Consider the following 16,727-nt stretch of genomic DNA (forward strand, 5'->3'; position numbering starts at 1 on the left):
GAAACATACACATGTACACTACATCTAAACATCAATAAGACCCTTCCCTACTTTCACGACTTTACAAATATGACTAGCGAAAGACGTTTTGGCTATATAAGCTTACGTTTTAAAAACAATACCTAATATAGGCCTAATTAAATTCAAATACGTACCTTTCCAGGGGTACACAGATGAAAACACACAATTTCAAACAATCTATTCGAAAATGAAGAGATTCTACTTTAGAAATGATAATATTTAATAAAATGGTAAGTATAAAATAACGGAAACATACCAGCGAAATACACAAAACCACTTTCGATATCTTAAACCATTTTGCTTGTAGTAATTGGCATCATTTTTAATTGAATTAATTTCACGCTAATAGGAGTATTTTCATTCGATGCAACAAACCACAACTGAAGAACACCACAGTCATTACATGTAACCATAAACATACAACACATTTGCGAAACAATACAAATATACCACGACACTCGGGGGTCTTGCTGAAACTATTTATATCGAAGATACAGCTAAAAGTACTCTCCTTCCAACATGTCCAAGGGCCATTAACTGCAGGGAGCAGAATCATGGTACTATTGATGCTCTTGAGTGGGAATGGTTTTTACCTTGTTCCGAGGATGATTCATTGTGTGAATGATAGATAGATTTGTAATCATCCACGTTTCCAGAATGGCACTACTGATGTTCTTGAGTTAGAATGGTTTTCAGCTTGTTGCGAGAATGGGCTATTGTATGGATGATAAAAGATGTTGACTCATGCTTGTTTCCTGTAGCGTAGGATCTTCAGGACAGTCTTCCGAATTAGAGGTTGCGTCATACGCAAGCGCTGACTATGAGGCTGACTATATACAAACCAACGGGAAATCTCCGAGAAGTTGAAGACACTGTTGATAAGGGTAAAATATGGCTAAACATGTTTCTGTTTGTGGTAGAACTCGGCAGGACAGCATTTTGCTGGTAAACGCCAAGCCGGTATATAACCAATTAGCTATGAAACATTTTACGTCTAGGTTAATCAGTCATAGTGGGTGACATTATAGACGACAAATATCACTCTCGGGTCTTTTTATCAAAGTGGAGACAATGGCAGAGTTGGATTCGAACTCTCAACCTTGCGATTATGAGTCCAATGCTCTAACCACTGGATCGCACCACCCACTTGGGAGAGTGGGTGTATCATGATGCTAACCATGTTAGGTAACCAGGGGGCGTTTCATGAAAGGACTTGTCGGACATTTTATCCGACAAGTACCAGTTTATACGACAGTTACCATAGGAACAGTGCTTCTCAGCCAATCAGAATCAAGGAAAGATGTCAGATCTGACAACTTGTCGGATGAAAATATTGATGAAATGCTCCTCAGGTCACAAGGAAAACGAGAACTATGAAGGTCATGGTTTGCATTGCATTTGAAACCCTTTGATTTCCAGTTGGCCGGGCCCTAATATAATTATGAAATATTGCATCTACGTGCACTCAATATGTCACTTCCGCTGGTTCGTGTTTGCCAGGTAGGCTTATTCTTGTCTTAACTGTCACTGACAGTTGTCAGAGAGATGTCCATGCCAACTTTTTACTTTTTTCTGGTTTTCTGAGAATCTCTTGAAATTTCAAATGAAATATTAGAAATATTAACAACGTTAACATAAAACTTGTAAGAACAGAATTTCCCTTTTTACATCGAGCTTTCTTAGCCTCATCGACGCCACCGCCACTCTCTAAATGAGGTGAAACTGCGTTTCTTTTCTTTATCTGAAGATACACACGGATATAGAATCTGGCTATATTGAGAAAAAGGCCCCGACAAATCTAAGGATTAAAACCAGAATGGTTAGTTTTATTAAAAGTATTATTCAGTCTTGAAAACCCAGATGCTGACTTTCTATAAGCTGGTTTTGCAAAGTCCGAACAGAAGTAATCGCCATCCAAAAACTAAAGGGCAGTATCCATGTTCCAATGGTAACAACGGTAGCCTTGCGGATATACTCTTCTTTTGGAAGTGCTTGATTGGATGTAGTATGGCAGCAATGTAACAGTCTATGCAAATTACGATCGTATCGAATACTGAAACGCTCAGGATAGAGTACTGAAATCTTAAAACCAAGATACTTGCCACCCTACCGAAGCGCCACCTGTCATAGAGGTGAACAGTTGAGATGAGTCCAACAAGGATGTCTGCAACGGTGATATTGAAGAGTTGTGATAAGTCCGCAGTTTCTTCTCAACGCACAGTGCTATCAGAATGAGTGTGTTGGTGATGACAGTTAAAATAGACAGAATTACCAAGATTAAGAATGTAACACAGAATGTGGGTTTCTGCATTTCTCGTATGATCCTCTCTTCTGACATATTGTCAAAAGCTTCAGAGGGACAATTTTTAAGGACTAATGTATTCTCACATTCCATAATGTAAATCAATCTGTAAAGACCTTTTTTCAAAAAAAAGAACAATCTAATAATTGAGCAAACGAGTTTATCCGAAAATGAATAATCCTTATAAAATTAACAGTAGGTATGATCAACTTGCATTTCATTAAGGAGGTTTATTATTCAACATGTAGTTCATGCATTTAACCAATTAATTCTCCCAACAGGGAAAATTCTATTCTTCGTCGTCACGATCGTTTTATGAATATCGAAAGGGTCAGTATTTTAACCTCATGATGAAGAGATAAGCTGTCAGGTATAATGTTTAATCAACTCTTAGATTATGGCAGTAATCACGGAAATGTTTTGAGGAATAGCTTTCAGCCCAATTTAAAAAAAGCCAGATTTCTTACCAACAAGCATCAAATGCCAACTTTTGTTCAACCTCATTTCCTATCAAGCAAATTTGTGTCTGGAAGTAATATTGGGTTTTATGTAGTTTACTTATAATTGTTTTTCATTTTGATATGTAAATGTATCATTTATATGTGTTACTGAAATACTTTTAAATATTTTGTATTGTCTCAATTGTACATGTTTTTAGATAATGTTCACGGATTTGCTGAAAAGCAATCGTTTATGATTGAATGATTAGATAAATACAATACAATAAAAAACGACAGCTATCAAAAATTGACAGATACGATTATCTGAAGGGTTCATGAATAGAAGATAACTAAGCCAAGGAATGGACACACCGTAACGTGTTACTTGATCACATGGGCGGTGAATGCATGAAAATACATCATATTTTTATCTAATTTTTTTTTTGAGCAAACATGCATTTTATGTGTTGACTTTGCTGGCTTTCCATAGTTGCGATTGATCGAATCAATCGCAAGATTAGCTCTTACGTATTTAGAGAGAAGAGGCGTAAAAAATTAAATGGGTTGTCACAATATTTCACATTTTTGATTAGGGGTACCAGTTATTTGCTCTGCACTACAAACATCAATTCAATTACAACACTGTAAAAACCGCGGTGTTAAAACAGACACCAATTGGTGTTGATAGAGGACCACACCCAGAGGTGGTAAAATTACACCCTAGAGATTAAACATAACACCAAAGAGTGTAAATGTAACAACAAAAGGGCGTTGTAATAACACCTATAGGTGTAAAACTAACACCACCAATTTAACACCGGTGTGAAATAACTAGTGTGGTCCTCTATGTACACCGGTTAACACCACAAATTTTGCTGTGAAGCAGAGTAGCTTATCAGAAAGAAATATGGCGGTGTCTAATAAAGAGTGTTCAGTCCGCTTTTTTCGAAAAGCCGTTTGCAAATATAAAGTTGCCATCAAGCTCTAAATCATCAACAAACGTATTTTCAACAAATCAGAATCAGATAATTGGATACATTCATTTTATTGTTATTTTTTATTTGAAGGCAACATCTGTATCGGACCTATAGGCGATTACAATATACTTAGTCATATACAGGTGGGCGTCATGAAGAAGGGAGATCTATTTGATTTAAAAACTGCATTATAGAGCTTAAATGAATAGCACAAAAACATGAAAATACAACGGAATTGAATTGAAAAGAACGTACCTAATGTCATGATCAAATTTTCTACGCACATACATAACTATACATAACCATTCTCTGTTTAAGAATACAAAGGAAAATGAAACCTTTATAAAAGATAACTTGTGCACATACAGCAAATCAAAGAAACAGATAGACGAAAGTTTGCCTTTTTTAAATGAATAATAAGACAGTTATGAGCATTTGAAATCATTATTCTAATGTTGATCCTCCCATTGGCAATACGAAAAAGATGTGTGATCACCAGCGTACCTAAGGGGGGCAGACTGCCCCCCCTGAGGAGTCACAACTCATGCAGGGGACGTGCCTCTCCCCCCTTTTGAGAAGCCAAATTAAAAAAAATATTGTGATATAAAAAAGCAATGAAAATAGAGGTTCGCCCCCTCTTTTGAACCCAAAGACCTTTTTTTGCTTGCCAGATTTTTTCACGGACGAAATATCCTCCAAAGAATTTGCCCCCTTTTGGAAAATCCTAGGTACGCCATTAATATATCACGTATACTATCTAAAGGAGTTCATGTAATACAAATTTCCAAGGAAAAATATTGTGGATAAAGAGTTGGTATCACCCTAAGACAGAACAAAAATGTACATTTTGGTGGTACTTTGTAGTCCATCAAATGGAAAGTTGTTCCCAATCATGGGACATCACAAATATTTTTCGCATTGCCTATGGGCGGATGTTCATAGCATTAGTGATCACGATATTCAAATGCTCATAACTTTCTCATTATTTGTTTGATTTTCCTCAAACTTGCTTTGATATTATTATTTTATTTTTCTGTTTCCACAAAAGCCAGCATGTTCCATATGTTTCTTTCCCCTTCAAGCAAACAATTTTTTATGGTCAGTGGAGACGGAATACTTAGACGAAGCACACAGTGCAAAAAAACATGTTTAAAATTTTATACAGCGCTGTTTACTGCGTGAATTTTACAGCTTAAAAGCCTAAACAGCGATGCTTGATTAATTGAAGAACAATTTTTTAAAAAAACTTGTTTTTCTCTTATGCAATTACTAAAAAGTTTGAAGTATATATATATACAGCATTGCATGAAACTTTGAACAAAGCTTTTACTATGCATGGGTCGTCAAGCCATTCTTCATAAAGAATGGCTAAGAATAAAAACTAAGGAATGAAGAGGGACAAATGTACCTGATGGTAACATCTCAAATCATTATCATAAGCATGATAAGTTACTAAGAACTCACAAATTTACATAATATTTTACCATCGACAATCATAGGCCCTATAAGGCCTACAGAGTTCTAAAGAGTTAATTTTTTATTTTCGATGTTATTTCCGACAGCAGATAAACATGATGATGATGATCCACAGCAGAAGGGAGGGAGTTTCAAAGGCGTGGTGCGATAGATGAAAATCCACGGTCTCAATTATTTGATTATCTACATGACACGATTACAACATTGTACTCAGTCATCAGACCATGGCATGCCCGCACACAATGTAGATCTGTTCTCCACTCCCGCGGGAACATTTAATCACTAGTATCCAAACTCAATTGCTAGCCTACATAGGCTATCGCATCTTACCAGGCACCCTTAGAACACCTGGGTGGAGAGTGGCAAATTAGGATTGAAACCTTGTCACAGGACGTTCCATGGTGGGATAACAAGAAGAAAGTCAGAACCACTACACCACAACACTTCTACATAAAAAGTTTGTGCAGAGCAATGATAATATTCCATGTCTATAATATAAGCAATTCAAATCTAAACAGTTATTTGCTTTACAAGTAAAGAGATCAGATCAGAAATGCATGATATAACCTTAATTCCCGGCCCAAACAAGGAATGTCAAGTTTATCAAATTTTCGCTGACCAAGGGCCTTGGAGAGCAGCACACCTGCCTCATTGTCCTAAGTCTGTTTGCTTTTTTTCATTTTTAAAAACTTTTTCTGCCAACTCCCACCTAACTTTGCCTCCAATTAATCTTAATTTAACCTATTTTTTAAAATTTACGCCCAAATTATAGGTCATAGATGGAAGATAATATTGCGCAAGTAGATTTTTGTTTTAATTTGAGTTCAGTTAGCTTTAAGACTTGCGTCATTTTCCCGGTCAAAGGAGGAACATGAGATTAAAAGTGGAACTTTAAAGGAAGGAGAAACACCACGAATGTAACATATTTTCACTATCTTTTATCATTTATCATCGCTTAGGACCGTTGCACGGTTTGTATGCCTTTGAACTGAGAGTGAAAGGGAGATTTAATGTGATATTTTACGCTCATCTTTTACAACGGAGTATCATTAAGACAGTCTGTCGAATCAGGGGCTGAGCCATTGCGTATGCGACTGGATTGGTCAGGCTGTTGCAGAAGGTTACCCAACGAAATAGCTCCGAGAAAGGAAATAACTCATTCATGATGTCGTAATAATCTTCAGATGCTGTATGTACCATGAGGTCGACAGCATTTGGTAACCATGTCACGACGAAAGCCAGAACTATCAACGTCAAGGTCCTCATTACTTTTTGGCCCTTCATCGAAGCTACATCGGTTTTTGTTGATTTCCCGATGATTCTTGGAGGAGATGAGGCATTTTCCATGCTTGGACGATAATTCCTCGATCTATCATTAGATAGGGAATATTCTGTGCTTTTATCTGCTACGTTGTCGGTAGGGATAGAACGCATACCTGAAATAGCTTGGCCTAATGATATTACTTTCCCTTCGGGGTTCTTGAAGACATCTTCGATATCTTTGTTCTTATCTTGTTCGCTACTCACATAAGCCAAATCGGCATTTTCCAGCTGTCTCACAAGTGCAACGCTATTAGGGCTTTCATTCGTCTTTAGACCGGTCGAGATGGGCCTTTTTCCAATCGACCTGACACGAAGGTAAATACGAGTGTAAAGGCCACATATCAAAAGAAACGGCCCAAGTGCTCTAATAAAGGATACCAATATGAGAGTTGGTTTTCTGAGCGAGTAGTTTGGTTTGAACAAGCCACTTGGTGTGAGATTATCATTAGGATCAACGAGATCCCATACAGAAAACACCAGAAACCACACGGCAAAGGATATCACCCAGGTACCTATATTCACCAAGGTAGCCTTGCGGATACTCTTCCGTTGGAAATGCTCGATGGGATAGAAGGTGGCTATATACCGATCCAGGCAAATAGCGATGACACCAAATACAGATACACTCAGTAAAGTATTCTGGAATCCTAAAATGAAGACAGTTCTAGTGTGCCCGAAGATCCATGTCCCGTAAAGAAAGGTCAGCGAACGGAGTGGCATTATGATCAGGCCTACAAGAAGGTCTGCGATGGCAATGTTCATGATATAGTAGTTGGTGTAATTTCTTAGTTTCCTCTGGACGTAGAAGCCCGCCAGAATAAGGGCATTCGTCAATACCGTAAGACCAGAGATAATAAGCATAATTAGGAATGTAACATCAAACTTTGGTTCGGGAGGGCCACTCTGTCGTGTCATATTGTCAGAGAAGAGGCAAATACTTTTCAGCATTCTATTACCATCTTGAAGATCGATCTTGTCATTTATCTCCATTGGTCGGAATCACAAGATATGCTGATGCTGTATTTAGAAAAAAAATAATGATAACCTCTCAAAGCGATTCAGAGATTGTGAAATCGGTCTTTAAATTATGCCCTTCAACGATGAAATGCGGTTATAAATAAAATGCTGGTATCTAAAGTACCGATATAGGACTTCACATTCGGTCGTCAATGGCTGTCGAGCTGAAATGACTATCAGTCAAAACAATAAAGGCTACCGATGCTATGAGAAAATCCCATTAAGAAATGAAAGAACTGTTAAAAGTCATGAATGATTATTCATTTTAAACTTAAATCTTATTTTTGTCGAAATTATAATTCTTGCCAGCCGAAAATCTTATCTCCGTGCACAGTATTTCATACACGTAGTTGAAATGGAACGAAACACAGTCAACGGTATAACAATGAAAATATAATATCACATTATAGCTGGTGCCATTACGATGATACAAAATAATGATTGAAAGGCAAACATCTCTATCCGCCCTTTCACATGATTATAAATCGTAATTTGAATGATAATTCCAGAGTGAAAAATAAGGCTAATGACAAATTTTTAGCACGTGTGAAACGAAACTAAACATGATTAAAATCGCGAACGCCAATCACAGTCACGAATTCAAATTCTATACTCTGGAGGTGAGTTTCAGTTCCATTCCATTCAAATCACAGTTTCGGGTAAGTTGTGAAAGGTCCGATGATTCTAAAGACGATTTACAATCATCATTACAATGATGATTCAAGATTCACATGTGAAAAGGCCCTATGACGCCACGAGCACGATACTTCATTGTTCGTCTTTTCATCTTTAATACTCCAGCAATCAATAGAAAATAATGATAAACGCCCGGGGAGGGGGGGGGGGCTAATTACAGGTCACAGCTTAAGTTTTTCACTGTCATGTTTAAATGTGACATTCTTAGGGGGTTTTCACACGTGAATCTTGAATCATTATTATAATTATGTATATTGTCATCGTGACTGTGATTAGCGTTCGTGATACTAATCATGTTCTAGTTGGGTTTCCCACGTGCTATAAAAATTCGTCATTAGCCTTATTTTTCACTGGAATCATCATTCAAATTACGATTATTTTACCGTGTGAAAGGGTGGTTAATATTTTGTCTAGTCTTCAGGATGTGAAATCCTAACATTATTCGTCCATTAAAAGTATAAGACATGTGTGACTATTCATTAAAACGAAAAGAATTATTGCTTATTCATACCTGTCAAAAGTTTCATTTATGAATATGTATCTCATTGAAATCGGGATTGCATGTAACGGCCACGTCATTAAACAATGACTGTCAAACAAAGTAGCGCGCATAATGTAGCGTGATAAGACCATATTTATAAATGGGCTATTACTTAGTGATTGACATGTTTGCTCCTCTTGTTCATCCAGATAGACGACGATAAACATTATACACGTCATTATTATAGACTCGATTTATCCCCTTGTCAGAGCATGTCCGTGTTCATAATCATGCTGCAGCAATTATTTAGTTCATTATTTAGTTTATTGTGTCTTTTCTCTCCCATGTGTACGACATGTTGGGCAGTGACTGGACAGAGTTATGGATTCTTAATTGCTTGCGAAAGGTGGGGTGGTGGTAGCAGATCGTTTTCACATTACTAGTTTGATCTGAATTTAATTTATATTAGTGTCTTAACATCATTATTTACAGTATTTAATTCTAATACTTAATAAGATATACCTGCAACCCTCCCCCTTTTTTTAAATACTTTTCTCGTGATACACTCTGGAGGAAGGGGTACCGGTTTGCCGCTTTGGATGCTTGTGGAGTGGTTGCCAAAGGTGCCGTCGCTGTTTAGGTTATTAAAATGTGTGATATTCTAACCTAAAATTTGGACATTAGAGTAATCATTTTTGATAATCATGAACAGGATGAGTATCTTACAAAACATATTATGGGATAGCGAAGTACGAGCTGAATTTTGTTAATTTTTTCGACCCAAATATGAACTTATTTAAGCATGAACAGGATCGTCACCTTATTAAACATTAGATGCGAGCGCGAAGAGCGAGATATTTTTTTTAAATATTCTGACCTATAAGCACTTTTGGCATGTTTGGTAATCCTAAACAGGATAATCCTCTAATTTGATGCGAGCAAGCATGAATTTGACGGCCCCGGTCAAACATCAAATCGGCGCCTCAAAGGTCGAGTCTAAATTTGTCGCCCCTCCCTAGGTTGAACATGAATTTGGCACCCCGGCCAGTACAAATATCAAATTAGGGCCCCAAAGGTCGAATATGAATTTGGCGCTCCTCCCAGCCTATGCTGAACATCAATTCGGCGCCCGTAGTTAAAATAGCAATTCCGTGCCCCTAGGTCGGACATCTATTCAGCGCTATGTCGAACATCAATTCGGCGCCCCCCTACATCGAACTTCAATTCAGTGCGCCCCTAGGTAGCACATCAATTCAGTGCCCCATATTGGTTGAACATCAATTCCGCACCCCTAGGTCGGACATCTTTATTCAGCGCCCACTACCCCAGTTGAACATAACATCTCGAACATCAATTCGGCATCCCCTTCGTCGAACATCAATTCAGCGCCCCCTATATCGAACTTCAATTCGGCGCCCCTAGGTAGAACATGAATTCAGCACCCCCTTTGTCAAACATCAATTCCGCGCCCCCAGGTCGGACACCTATTCGGCCACCTCCCTAGGTTGAACAGCTATTTGGCACCCCTGTGTCGAACATCGATTGGGCGCTCTCTAGGTTGAAGATCAATTCGGCGCCCCTATGTCGAACTCCAATTCCGCGCCTGAAGTCGGACATCATTCTATTCAGCGTCTCCTCCTACGGAACCTCAATTCTGCACCCTTATGCCGAACATCAATCCGGACTCCTTATATGTCGCACACATCAATTCGGCACCCCTGTGTCGAAAATCGATTCGGCGCCCCTAAATCTGAAATAAATTCGGCGCTCCCAATGTCGGACATCGAATCGGCCCCTTTCCCTCTTCTGTTTTTTCCTTCTCTCTTTCTTCCCCCTTTTTCTCTTGCTCTTTTTTTCTCCCCTCTTTTCCTTTCCTCTCTTTTCTTCCTCTTTTTGGCATCCTCTTTTTTGCCTGGGGGGGGGGGGGGGGCGAGGGTCCCCAGAATACGCGAATGCTTGCCCCCACCCCCTGGCCACCGACCCCTGTTACAATGCTTGGCAAGTATCAAGTATTGAGTAAACATGTCCTGCTAGCACGAAGCGCGAGCAAAATTTTTGATACGTTTTTATCTGATCAAAAGTATGGAAGCTTAAAAGTGCCACCGAGATGTTGAGATAATTATCTCGGGAAGTCGACATCGTGATAGCAAAAGATAAGATGACGAGATCCTGGATCTCATCATGTTGACATCTTTTAGAAGAGATGATGAGATGACAAGATCCTGGATCTCATCATGTCAACATCTTTTAGAAGAGATGTTGAGATGACGAGATCCTGGATCTCATCATGTCGACATCTTTTAGAAGAGATGATGAGATGACAAGATCCTGGATCTCATCATGTCAACATCTTTTAGAAGAGATGATGAGATGACAAGATCCCGGATCTCATCATGTCAACATCTTTTAGAAGAGATGTTGAGATGACAAGATCCCGGATCTCATCATGTTGACATCGTTTAGAAGAGATGATGAGATGACAAGATCCTGGATCTCATCATGTTGACATCTTGTAGAAGAGATGATGAGATGACAAGATCCCGGATCTCATCATGTTGACATCTTGTAGAAGAGATGATGAGATGATGAGATGATCTTGTCATCTCAACATCTCTTCTTAAGATGTTGACATGATGAGATCCAGGATCTTGTCATCTCATCATCTCTTCTTAAGATGTTGACATGATGAGATCCAGGATCTTGTCATCTCATCATCTCTTCTACAAGATGTCAACATGATGAGATCCAGGATCTTGTCATCTCATCATCTCTTCTACAAGATGTCAACATGATGAGATCCGGGATCTTGTCATCTCATCATCTCTTCCAAAAGATGTCAACATGATGAGATCCGGGATCTTGTCATCTCAACATCTCTTCTAAAAGATGTTGACATGATGAGATCCGGGATCTTGTCATCTCATCATCTCTTCTAAAAGATGTTGACATGATGAGATCCAGGATCTTGTCATCTCATCATCTCTTCTAAAAGATGTTGACATGATGAGATCCAGGATCTCGTCATCTTATCTTTTGCTATCAAGATGTCGACTTCCCGAGATAATTATCTCAACATCTCGGTGGCACTTTTAAGCTTCCATACAAAAGGGATTTGTTAGCCGGTGCTTGGAGTTAGCCATGAAGACGTTACATATTTCAACAGTCAAATAATGCGAGCGCGAGCTGACATTAATTTTTGACATTTCTGCCTGAAAAATGGAAATTCTATCCTATCTGAAAAAGGGTCAATTTAATTTCTGTATTTCAAGCACTTTGTATAGGAAAATTGTGAGGTGGATATGGATCACAGTTAAGAAAAGAGCTGATATATTCCATTATTATTACTTTGAGTATTGAAATAGGACCGGGACATTGTTAGAACATATATCATCACATACAAATGATGACTAACCCTATTTCTCTTCCTAGGCGCGAGATGAAACGTGTCGATAAAAAAATAAAAAAAGCGATTTGATTATTAAATTGATATCTTATTTATCAATCTAATAAGCCTAATGAGAGCGCGAAATCAATTAATATTTATATGGCCTGAAAACTGGACATTTAAAGCACCTTGTTATTATAAATGAGATGCATGAGTTAATATATTTTCAACTATCAATTTTTGATAAAATGTCATGAAATGGGGATTTTTAAGTAGTTTGTTATAGAATTAATATTGAGATAATAACTCACCAATCAAAATCTGAGCATGCAGCGCTAGCTAATACGTTTTGAAAATCTGACCCTGATATGGATGTTTTGAGAACTTTATGGAATACAGTAAAATAATATAGGTGCCTGACAAATCAAATTAAATTTGATTTGTCAGGTACCTATTATCTTACTGTATTCCATAAAGTTTTTTGCCAGCGCGCAGCACGAACAGAAAATGTTCATATTCAGACCATAAAATATGATTTTTACAGAGCACTTTTTGAAAATCAATTTGTAAATCAAACAAAATAATAATAAAGTTCGATTTCCGAGTTGAAATATGTTTTGTATATTGACTTTAATTTTTTGATCTTTTAATCTTTATATTGAGCAAGATATGTAAATCACCTAAAAGGCAATGCAAACGCGAAGCGCGATTGAAAGTCGTATATATATTGACTTGAAAGGTTAAAAAAAATCATTTTCGAAGTCTTTTCCTCATCTGATTTTATTCACTCGTCTTCCTCCTCTCATGTTTTTCTTTCTTTTTTCCCCCTCTCTTTCCCTCCTTTTTTTATTTCTTTCCCCCCTTTTCCGGGCTTTTTCCCTTTTTTGCTCCGCCATTCATAAGGGGGGCCCGGGAGGGGGGGGGGGCTGGATCAGCCCTATACCGTTCACAGACCATTTTGACACCCGTGAGTAGGATATAACACATTTTTCTAAAATTTTGTCATTAGTTGAAACGTTGCACTATGATGTGTACGTTGTCATTATATATACAGTGCGTATCAAAAAAAGTTTATACTTAGAAAAAATCCTGTGAAATTATATATTTGTAATATCCTGACGATTTTTCCACATTTTAGCATTGGTACAGATCCGTTTAAGCAAGTGACGATATAACTGTCGAAAAATATTTCCGCTTGAGTGAGCACCACTTACTTTTGAAAAGTTGGTGAAAAATGATTTGCGCAGAACTTTGAAATAGTTATGCGAATAAAAGTAGACCTTAATCATGAAGAACACGTGAAAAATTAGCTAGTAAAATTGATTTGAAGATATCTTTTACCTTTTTAAACTTGTTTCCTTGCCCAAAACAGTTCGAAGAGTGCATTGCGCCCCACCCCACTCCCCCACACACCGAGTCCATCGTGATGATATTTGCTTTACACTGAGCTGTGATTTACATGAAATGGCTTAGGCTTGATTTTCATTTTGTTAATCATTGCCAAGCTTGGGAAAAGTGTGGAGAAACAAGTATTAAATGAAAAATGAAATGTAAACCAACTTTAAATGATAAAAACTTAGTAAAAAATGCTGGAGATGTCTGATATAAAATTTTGTTCAGATTCAGTTATGTCCTCAGATCTAGCTGGCACAAAAGGGGTAAAGGTTGTGCTTACTAAGTGTTGAAATTTCAAATTTGGGCGGCAAAATTGTTACAAAATGCTTGAATGTATCCATTTTATTTCAATTGGCTAAAAGTGCTAGGGAAATTTATGAGAAATGCTTCGCAGGGTTAGTTTGATTTCGCCCTTTCCCCTTGACACAGCGTGAAAACAAGCATTTCTGCGCAAACAGATTTCTGCGAGCTTTACAAAAATGGACAGTGCTCACTCAAGTGTAACATTCTGTCAAAACTTTTACTTTCATTGGATAGATGAGACCCAAACCCATAATTATATGTGAAAAAAATACCCACATGTTGTATATTTTTTAATTCCCAGGGCTTTTTCAAAGTGTAAACTTTTTTTTGATACGCACTGTATATATATATATTGGCAAATGAAATGAGAGAGAAATATATGTTGTCAGATTTTGCACGTTTTCAGTGAAGTACTGCGTGCATGCGACCCGGGGCAAAGTGTAAATAATCGTTGAGATGTTTAATTGGTAATTTGTCAAATTTCTTTTGTCGTGGCAATGTTAAGCGCAGATCGAGCAGGCGTTTTTCATTATTTACCAGGAGTTCATAGGCCTATATGTTTCATCATGGACCAAACTAGCAAGTATAGGTCCATGTTGGTTTCATTCACCTTTCCTGTATGCCTCGTCTAACCAACCAGAGGACATCACCTACAATTCAAACAGCAGCATTGTAGAATCCTCTTCTACCAAAACAGCTTTTCCCCAAGTATACTATCTGCTTGTGGAATGTCCTGCCTACAACAGTGGTTTTGGCTCCTTCAACTGAGTCTTTTTAGGAGCCACCTGGAACCATGCACTCCCCTCCGTTAGCCAGTCTCCAGTTGAGATGCATCTTTTTACCGTGCAGTATAGTTTAGTTTTGTTCAACTGCACCAAATGTCATGTATTTTCCTGATTGCGGCCTTTTTTCGACTAAAGATAGGACTGTACTTAACCGAAGAAGAAGAAGAAGAAAAAGAAGAAGAAGAAGAAGGAGAAGGAGAAGTAGAAAGAGAAGAGAAGAAGAAGGAGAAGGAGAAGGAGAAGTAGAAAGAGAAGAGAAGAAGAAGGAGAAGGAGAAGAAGAAGAAGAAGAAGGAGAAGGAGATCAAGAAGAAGAAGGAGAATTAAGGAGAAGGAGAAGGAGAAGACGAAGAAGAAGAAGAAGGAGAAGAAGAAGAAGAAGAAAAAGAAGAAGACGAAGGAAAAGCCAATAAAAGGGGATTGTGTTCGTGTGCCACAGTTTCCGATTTTATTGGTTAAGAGTTAGCTGTTTCATTGGTGTTTTTGTTATATTTATATGATTATGTTTTTACTAAATCCGGGATCAAATGGATTTAAATGTTGTAAGAGAGAGAAATTAATGCAAATTGTGGATTTGAAGTGCATTCCATATGCATGTACTGTGCGTTGCCGATACCATATGAAGAATTAAGAGGATGCGAGAGGAAGACCTGTGTATATGTGGCATACGGTAGTATGGTAATATGGGAACCGTATGTTTTGTATCCTTGTTTCTTACTATTTTACTTGTTTTATAATATTTTTAAGATAGATAGAGAGAGAGGAAGAGTAGGAAAGTTATTGCTGTTGAAAGGTGATTGTTTATGTTCTGTTAGACTGGCACGCTGTTGTGACTTTAGTTATCTCGACTAACGAATTTGCAAAGTGGTCCCATATGTTCATATTTGTGTACTGTTAGCATATTGTAGATTCTACACGGGTGTAATCGCACTCCGTTGACGGCCAAATTTCCCATTTTAGTAAAATAATTTTAGCTCAGTTTTGACCAAGATTTATTCTTCATTATGTAATATGGAGGCCTCTCGGGTCGGGTGGTCCAGTGCCTAGAGCGTTGGACACATAATCGCAAGGTTGTGACTGTGAGTTTGAATCCCAACTCTGCCATTGTCTCCACGATAACAAGGCCCAAGACTGGCGAGAGTGATAGTCTTGAAGACTCCATGATGATGTCTTTCAAAAAAAATTTACATATACTTCTTCATCATGGAGTCTTGAATCCCCGTCCATATAGCCATAAGAGAACCAAGTAAACAAAGATGGATTCCCAGGCATAGGAAATCCATCTTTTTTATTATTATACGTAATTGGTTGTGATTTTGTTTATCTCTAGTTTCCTACACCTAATGTGTAGGAAGGTTTAAAAAAAAGGCAAATAAAAAGTTGAAAAATAAAGGTTTTTTACCAGACCGATGTCGCGTAGACCCCTCGATCCACATGTAAACAACGCAAATACAATGACGACCCTTGAACCACTTACGTATGACGCACATCCGGTTAGCGATGTTGTTTTGAAGAACAAATTATAGATAAAATTATTTCACAAATAAAATATAATTCTTGATAATAAATAATTGGCAGTATCATGTCGATTATTTATAATTACGAAAGAAATTTTAATATTTGTGAAATATGTTAATCTATAAATTGTTCTTCAAGACGGCATTGCATATCGAAAGTATGTAATAGTAATACATAAGCGGTTCAATGGTCGTCGCCATTGTATTTGCGTTGTTTACATGTGGATCGAGGGGTCTACGCGACATTGGTCTGGGAAGAAACCTTTATTTTTCAACTTTTTATTTGCCTGTTTTTTAAACCTTCCTACGCATTAGGTGTAGGAAGGTGTAGAGATAAATAAAATCACGACCAATTACATGATTTTTAGTAAAAAAGATGGATTTCCTAGGGGAATCCATCTTTGTTTATCTGGTTCTCTTATGGCTATATGGACAGGGATTCAAGACTCCATGATGAATGTCAAATTTTGTTAAAAAGATATCATCATGGAGTCCTCAAGACTACGAGAGTGATATCTATAACGTCAGCCACTATGACTGATTAACCTAGACGTAAAATGTTTCCAAGGTAATTGGTTATATACCAGCTTGGCGTTTACCAGCAAAATGT

At 37.7% G+C, this 16,727-nt stretch overlaps 1 protein-coding gene across 1 annotated transcript; it reads right to left on the minus strand.

The window, feature by feature from the left end:
• Positions 1 to 6,242: 6,242 nt before the first annotated feature.
• On the minus strand, positions 6,243 to 7,454 carry LOC121423488 (muscarinic acetylcholine receptor M5-like). The gene has a single exon (XM_041618837.1). It carries the CDS (start codon positions 7,452 to 7,454, stop codon positions 6,243 to 6,245), a length of 1,212 nt encoding a protein of 403 aa, XP_041474771.1.
• Positions 7,455 to 16,727: the final 9,273 nt, after the last annotated feature.

This window comes from Lytechinus variegatus, chromosome 11 (genome assembly GCF_018143015.1).
Source record: "Lytechinus variegatus isolate NC3 chromosome 11, Lvar_3.0, whole genome shotgun sequence".
Taxonomy (NCBI): domain Eukaryota; kingdom Metazoa; phylum Echinodermata; class Echinoidea; order Temnopleuroida; family Toxopneustidae; genus Lytechinus; species Lytechinus variegatus.

Excerpts from the sequence above, each read along its gene's own strand:
- LOC121423488 (XM_041618837.1), bottom strand. The coding sequence starts at position 7,454 with ATGACACGACAGAGTGGCCCTCCCGAACCAAAGTTTGATGTTACATTC.